Consider the following 8,227-nt stretch of genomic DNA (forward strand, 5'->3'; position numbering starts at 1 on the left):
TATAATCCATAATTACAAAGGTCGGTGCACTGGCTTTTTGACTTAGGATGTATGATGTCTTATTGATGCAGTTTGACTGAATCTGTTGGTTTCCTTCAGCTGCACGGACAAGAACATGCTGTCGGAGGGCTGCTTGAACACAGTGGTTACTGCGCCTCAAGGTTAGTACACGACCTTGAGGATGCCTCACTACTGTAAGGCATGTGACCTTGAAGAAGTTCCTCCTTGATTGCAACAGTTGTTGTTATTTACTGTTGTGATTGGTCCAGTTTGTGTGTTTCCAGACTTGGTTATTACTCTTGTAAATAATTTGTTGTTTCCTGTAGAACTCGGAGAACTCCTATTAATTATTGTGAGGTCTTAATGACATCAGGCTAAAATGTGTCATATTTAAACTTCAGATTTCAAAGAGGAGTCAGCCTCTGAGGAACCGTGCACATGTGGCTGCAGAAATGCTCCCTTTTCAGAGTTCATTGTTAATTTGTGTTTTAGATATCAGTTTCCATATTTTTAGGGCTATAAGTTGCACTTTGGGGAGAAATGTATTATCAAAATACAGGACCAAGAACAGACATTTCATTTAGACATCAAATCATAATAATAGAATAGATAACAATAGTAGACTGAATATACAGTAATGCCCCCTTTATTCGCCGGGGTTAAAGTTAAAGTTAAAGTCCCACTATTTGTCACGCACCTAGGTATGTGAAATTTATTTTCCGCATTTGACCCATCCCCCGGGTGTAGCGGTGAGCTGCAGACACAGCCGCGCTCGGGAACCATTTGGTGGTTAAGAACTAGAGGCATCCGCCAATATGCCCTAACCCCGCAGCCAAAGGATGTTTGTACCGATACATACTCATCAAGCAACACTTCTAATCATGCTTTGTAAGACATTTATTAAAGAACATCAGAGAATTGCTCAACATAAAGAGTTTTTTTTTTTAGACAGAACAAAAGACTTTATCACAACATACTTTTTGACGCAGAAAAGGAGTCTCACTCTGAGCCTTAAAATCAAGAGCGTGCTCGTCCTCCTTCAAATGATAAACAGCTGTTGTGGATGATGACTCATTCTTATTTAGCTTCATTAAACTCAGAAAGAATCTAGAATATTAGGACAACATATTAACATTTATCAAGGTAACATTAGCATGAAGAAGATGCTAACAAATAAACTAAACTCTTTAAATCACTAAATCCGTTGAATTTTTCATTTTCTTTGTCATTTTGGAACAATTCCACCAAGCGACACAAGACTCAGCCGCGCTTCTTCTTCTGTGTTCCTGTCAGTAGTAAATACTAAAACATACTCCTACACTGCCCTCTAGTGGTTGTTACCATTTCTTTTTAAAAAATCCATATAAGTTGCATCCACAGCCAAACTACGAAAAAAAAAGCCTTTATGTCTTACTACTAATATTGTTTTCTGAGCAGCAACACATTTTGAAATATTAATATTAGTGTAATTGTTAACATTAAAGAAAAATTCTTTGTTGCCATCTTTAAGTCTCTATCTGTCTTAGCCAAACATCCTTGATCTCAATGTGTGGATCCGTTTTGGATATTTTTTGTTTTGTCTTCTCTAACATGCGTCTTTGTTCCAGCTGAAGGCCTCCATATCAGCTATGTGATTGGTGGACTCCTGACCATTCTGACCATCCTGATCATCATTGCTGCATTTATTATTTACAGGTCTGTGTCCTGTAGCACTTTGACACGAACGGAAAAAGACACAATGATAAATGAGGTTCTTTTCTTATGTTTTTTTCCCTTTAACAGACACAAAAAGTCCAAGTTTGCAGACCCAGGAGTGAGCAATCTAACTTATAGTAACCCTTCCTACCGAACATCCACACAGGAGGTGAAGATCGAAGCCTCGCAGAAACCTCCTATTTACAACCAGCTGAGATACAAGAAAGAGGTAAATCCTAATCTTTATGCTGGGATCAAATCTAGATTTTATGGGATGACGGAGAATTGAATTTAGCCGCTGAAAAAACATCCCTGTTTTTGATTAAGCAGACGTTACTCATCCTGTCCCTCACACTCTTCTTCATTGCAGCTCTCCCATCCCTACAACTCCCTCTCTCCCTTTATCTTTTGAGCCCCTTGTCCTGAGGAGAGGTAGCTCACAGAGCATGCAGTGACTTTTTCTTTGTCTCCTAACTGCATGGAGGTTGCTGTGTGAAAACAGAGTGAAGAGGAGTATCCTGTTTTCTGTATCTGCATTAGGGCAACTTTATCAGAAACATTTACACCGCGCTCAGCAGCACGTGTTCAAGCGACCACTTTCAGTTATAAGTCTATAAAAACATGCGTAAATGCTCGTTTCAGGCTTCCACGTTCCAAATTGTCCTGCTCACCCATTGCTACGCCACTTTTTAAGTCTATTTTGGGCTCTACGTTCAAAACATACAGCCATTGAACACGCGTTTAAAGTTAAACCGGTTCAGACTTTGACCAATCAGAGATTCTTTGACCATTTTGGGTTTTTTACACTGAGAGTACAACATTTATTCAAAAGCACATCTTGTTATTTTTATTTAGGAACCAGTGAACCTGCTTACAAAGTGAGTTTAAAATTGAAAACAGAAAAATGTCGCCTGTATTCACTTTTTGAATAATTTGGTGCTTTTCAGGCATTTTTTTTCTTTCAAAAGGGCGTGTAACAGGCTGTGAACATGGCCGTAGATGTGTTGAGGCTGTTGGAACCACAGACCAAAAACTGACAGATAGTCTTCAAGGCTCTTCACAGATCGGCTTTGGAAAGAATTCTGAACGAAAAAGTGAAGTTTTAGAAGTAACTAAAGAAAGTCTCATGTCAGCAAACTGTTTTAAAATCAGCAAAAGTTCTGTTTAAACTAACCATGTTTGGTTGTTTTGTCAGGTTTTTTTTAACTTAACCATCTTCTGCTCTTAAAAAAAACAACAAAAAAACACTACATCAGTCCTTCATTATATCACGGTTCATGTAAATTTGCATCCTTTTTATTTTTATTTTTTTAGGGCTCTGTGTTCTGCATCCTGATTGGCTGTAGACTATTATCAATCAATCTCTTCCTCTTTCCTTTACAAAATATGTTCAGCGTTCCACATTTCCACAGATCTCTGATCAAGCGCAAATATCTGGTTTCATTCTATAAACTGGACTTATTTATCTTAGAAGGTTTGAACTTTGAGAGTTGAAACAACAGAGAAAAGTGTGAAAATATGAATGTATTTCTTAGAAAAATGTTTCTTGCGTGTAATCACTTTTGTAAATAAGAACATGTTCTTAATAGTTGGTTAAATAAAGTTTTTTTTAAACATCTATAATCCTACTTAGTGGATTTCTCTACAAACATGGGTTAATTTTAGAACATAACCCCTGCAATAAATGAGGGAGCTGTCATGTATTTCAACAGATGTCATTTAAAATAAAACCTTGAAACGTTTTAGCTAAAATAGACGAGATCAGCTAACAGCAGCTTAGATAATCCCCTTTATTTAAATCATTTGGGATTTAAGATAGATACATTTTTATTCGTCATTTTAGCAGGTAAAATTAAATTAAAAGTGTTTCCTGGTCTGTGCAACACTCATACTTGGTAAAAACTTACTACTAAAGTAATAAATAATACACAAAAAGTTCTTATCTGGTAACTAAAAACAGGAAATTAAATTAATTTGTTGCTTGATAAAATGCATTTTTGTTTAAAAAAAAGTAAAGAAAAAAAAGGATACTCGACATGTGTTAAAACCATAGAAAGTAGTAATTCTATTAATAATAAATCAACTGGTCTGTGCAAAGGATGATTGTGAACAACCCATGAATCCATAACTGTCAGCGTTCAAAAGGAGCCGTACAAGCTATCAGCTCTGCAGTGTGCTCAGACTTTTTGTTTTCTGTTACTATGAAAGAGAAAATGAAAAAAATAAAGCCCATATTTTTTGACATTTTACAAGAATGTCTCACCTGTAATCTGATGCTTTTTGGAGGTTTATCCAACTTTCCTTTACCTCTTTTTTATACCCAAACTTTCAATCCCCACCGTAACCTGAGATCATATTTAACAGTCTTTCAGAGCTCAGTAAACCGTTTTCCTCCTATTATTACGCTAATGTTGATGATTCTGTTCAGGGTGGAGTCGATGGAAGCTACACCAAGGAGAAGATCCGCATCGTGGAGGGAGTGTGCCTCCTGTCCAACGACGAGCTTTACTGGGACGACCTGAAACAAATCAAGCCCTCCCGAGGCGGCCTGCACACCTGCATGCGCACCGACACCGTGTCCCTGCAGGCCAGCAGCGCCTCGCTGGACGACGGCGAGACGGAGCAGCTCCTCCAGGAGGAGGCCTCCGAGTGCTCCTCCATAACCACCCTGACCCCCTCAGCCGTGACCCCCCAGCGCCACGTCCAGCACAGCCTGCCCGACACCGGCTGGGCCTCAATACGCAAGCCTTCCACTGAGAGCGAAGTGTGATAGGCCCCTCCCCCGCCCTCTGTGCTTTATATCAACCACCATTACCTGACACACACACACATGCATTTAGAGTGGCTGCAGGTACACAAGTGAATAGATGCAGTAACAGGTGCAAACTAATAACACACATCCATCAATAAGCTTGACAGAAAGGAACCTGAAACCGGGGCTCCGTCCTACATGCAGCGCAGACCTTCAGAAGCCCCGCCTCTGCTGCAGCTGACGAACTGGAAGCAAATAAAAGTGAAGCTTCAGGGAGACGAGCCCAGAGGGGAACTGCTGAAGCTGCAGGGACAAACGCTTCTGTATGTACAACCCTACGTGTTCATGTGGACTCTTCAGGACGAAGCTCCGCCCACACAGTATAACCACAGCGCTTTCTGTAACGCCACTCTCTATGAACTCTATTTATGGACTTTTTTTCTTTTTTGTACTTATTGAGTGGGTTTGTTGACTCTCAGAGAATGATGTTGAGAATGACGTCTGTGCAGCAGGACCCGGTCGTATTTATGACAGTGCTGAAAGGTGGGCATTCAGAGCCTCCGTACTTCCCTCTCCGTTCACACCTGCAAAGAGATCTGTCACCATCATCATCACCATCATCATCGTCTTAAAGACCCACTCCCTTCAGCTTTCCATCCACTGGTCTTTTGGTTAGGATCAGTGATGGGAATCTTTACTTTTATTTATCAAAAAAAAAACCTCCAACAAGCTATATATAGATATTAAAATTAACTTCACATAAACTGGACATAAAAGGTTTTAAATATCAACTTTTTTTAAGTTATCCTAAATGTTGTTTAAACAAACAAAATAGTTTTAATCACAGTAATAGAGTCGAAAATTAAAATGCAAAACATCAACAAGAATAATTAACAATAATGAAGTAACAATATCTCTCCTGCACTCATTCTTTTTTATTATACTGGATCTTAACCTGAACTTTAACATTGACATTTAGAATGATTAAAACTGCAACAATATAAATAATATTAGGAGAAAAACAAAATTAACACACGAATACCAGTCAGCTACACAATGATTTCGACAACATACTTCACAGTATTTGTGTTCAGTTCTGTGTGAGTTACTGAGCCCTAAAGTCCAGTTTGTCTGGTTTTAATGGAGCTGCTTTTGTCACTGGAACACACAAAAAAAGGATGAGACTTTAGACAGTCAGTCACTGTTTTTGTACATGAGTTTGATGTAAACATTTGTCCATTTCGTTTCGAAGAAACTAAAATTGTGTTGATATTTCCACCCTGAGAATTTGACCTCTACCACTGACACCTCTGGGGCATGCCCCGCCCACTTGACTCCCTAGCCAATCATGATCTCTCCCCACACACACACACACACACACACACACACTGCTTCACATAGAAGACGCATGTGCTAAACCCAAGCGATCGCGGCTGATTAAACCAACACCAATAAACTAAAGTAACGCACCAGGATTTGCATTTAGTAACTAACAGTGTTGTAGCAGGTGTAAAATAATTAGTTTCATTACTCTGTTACTGAACTTCTCACACCGTTAACACAGTTATACTTCAACGGCGTTACTCTCAACACTGATTAGGATTAAGACATTTTTTGCTTCTGCAGTGTGGCAGTACAGTAGGAATCCACGAATATGGAGAACCCCCCTCATCTAAAACACTTCTGATCATGCTTTGTAAAACATTTATTAAAGAAAATGGAAGTATTGCTAAACACAAAGAGTTTCTATTTGATTCAGAACAAAAGACTGTACTGCAGCAACGGCGTACTTTATGACACAGATGAGGAGTGTCTCTCTGTGCCCTAAAATCCTCCTAAAAAATAAACACCTGCTGCAGATGATAATTATCTTCCGCACTTGTGTTCTTCAGCATATCAGTATATTTTTCAGCCGCTTCTGAGTCGGCTGATGCAGGGACATGGACAGAGGGGGGTGGGGGGTGCTCCTATTGCGGACTGAGAAAAAATCAGCAAATAAAGAAACCAAATTACCGGGGAAACACTGCAGTTTATTCAAAATGTATCTTTCCGTTGTGGGCGGGACCAGCGCAGAGTAACCCCGCCCCCTTACCCGTCACCTATGACTGAGAGCTCTTCGTTTACGCACTCTTCTGCTAGCTTACAGCCCCTCACACCCCCAACTTAACATCACCGGTGCAACAAAAATGATGGAGCTTTCTAGCCGTACAGTTTTAATCCAGATGCAGCTCAGACGAGCTTGCAAAAGGATTCATACCCTATTTTCTCACATTATGACCACAAACATAAATGTATTTTATTGGAATTTTAGGTGAAAGACCAACTCAAAGTGGCACACAGTTGTGAATTTTTTTATATAGTGTTCAAAAGGCAATTTTGCGCTTAATTTTCCTTATTTATGTCCACTGACATTAGGAAAAATGAATGTTAATAACACCATCTTCATCGGAGTGGGTCTTTAACTCTCCGTACGTGCCATTACAATGATGTCTGCTTTTATTCCTCGTTTTGCAGTCACCAAATACTCATTTACTGTAGCAGGTCTTCTCAGATGCAAGCTATGTCACTGCTGATCCAACAGAAAAGCCTTGACGACATAACAGCCTAAGTGCCAAACATGTTCGTTTTTCCTCCTTTTCACTTTGATATTTATTTATATCGCGATATTTATCTCACTTCCTGCTGTTCAGCCGAGCAGACGGTTCTAATACAGGTGTGTGATTATCTGTGCCAGCACTTAGAATCAAAAGCGCTCATTAAGTGTTTGTTTTTTCATATGTATACCTGACAAACCACACCTTTTCTTTCCAACTTTTAGTTGTTGACCTTTCTATCAGCTCTTACGTTGGGGCAGATTGAACTTCAGTTTGATCCGACTATGCACGTGCAGGAAGGAAAGTCTGCTCGGCCCGATGCTGCTAGAGGTAAACGACAACAAAAGGTCAGACCAGATCCATACAGGTGACAGTTGCACCACAACCTGACCCGGAAAATGTGCATTTGATCCTGACAGACGGTGAAACCCCTCGCTGACGGCATACTCACAAATAACCTTAGCTCTAGTCGTAACTTTGGTGTACATTTCTGTAACTGTAAAGTAGCATTTTTTGCTGTTAAAATGCAATACAGGGAAATATTATCTTGCTACACTGACAAATATATCTGTAAGACCGAACGGAACCATGTATTTTGAAGTATCTGCTACAACTTGCTGATTTGCTGCTAGACAACGCACTGAGACGAATAACAGAGGGTCCTGGTAGCGACATCACTTTATGATAATGTACCCTTTATTAACGTTAGTTCATGCAGAATTAAGCATTATTTAAAGAACTCTTAAATTAATTAAATAAGTATCCATTAATTAGCATTAATAAAGGGTGCTCTACTCTAAAGTGTTAGTAACTGGATTGACAGCAGAGAGTAAACTCCCAACTCCCGCTCACTCCACCTCTGCTGCAGGAATCCTGGAACTGTTCCGGCTTTATCACACGGAAATAAGAATGATTTTGTTAATACTGCGAGTTGTATATTCTTTTGTACAAAGGGATTTCTTGGACATTTTTAGACTTGTATTAATTTTACTCACTGGAGAAAAAAAAAAACATCTTTTTTTTTGGATTCTTGTAACCACTGTGTTTTCAAGCTTTTTGTAAATGATAGGGAAAATGCCAGTTATTTAATAGTTCTCTTTCATCTTGTGAAATCCTGGTCACATATAGCTGTTGTAAAGTTAACAAAAAAAGAGATATTTATAAAGTTTTTTTTTTTTTTTTTTTT

At 39.1% G+C, this 8,227-nt stretch overlaps 1 protein-coding gene across 3 annotated transcripts in view; it reads left to right on the forward strand.

Annotated features, from left to right (window-relative positions):
* Positions 1–8,221, forward strand: part of lrp4 (low density lipoprotein receptor-related protein 4) — a 152,748-nt gene extending 144,527 nt beyond the window's left edge. For 2 of the 3 annotated variants that reach the window (XM_024295166.2, XM_024295167.2), the window contains exons 36-38: positions 1,608–1,695; positions 1,783–1,924; positions 4,124–8,221. In XM_024295166.2, coding sequence (XP_024150934.1) covers positions 1,608–1,695; positions 1,783–1,924; positions 4,124–4,465 — 572 coding nt within the window. In that variant the 3' untranslated portion in view covers positions 4,466–8,221. Of the gene's footprint in view, positions 1–1,607; positions 1,696–1,782; positions 1,925–2,065; positions 2,128–4,123 lie in introns of all 3 variants that reach the window. The other variant, XM_024295168.2, reaches the window with a different exon arrangement.
* Positions 8,222–8,227: the final 6 nt, after the last annotated feature.

Source organism: Oryzias melastigma, linkage group LG3 (genome assembly GCF_002922805.2).
Source record: "Oryzias melastigma strain HK-1 linkage group LG3, ASM292280v2, whole genome shotgun sequence".
Lineage (NCBI taxonomy): Eukaryota > Metazoa > Chordata > Actinopteri > Beloniformes > Adrianichthyidae > Oryzias > Oryzias melastigma.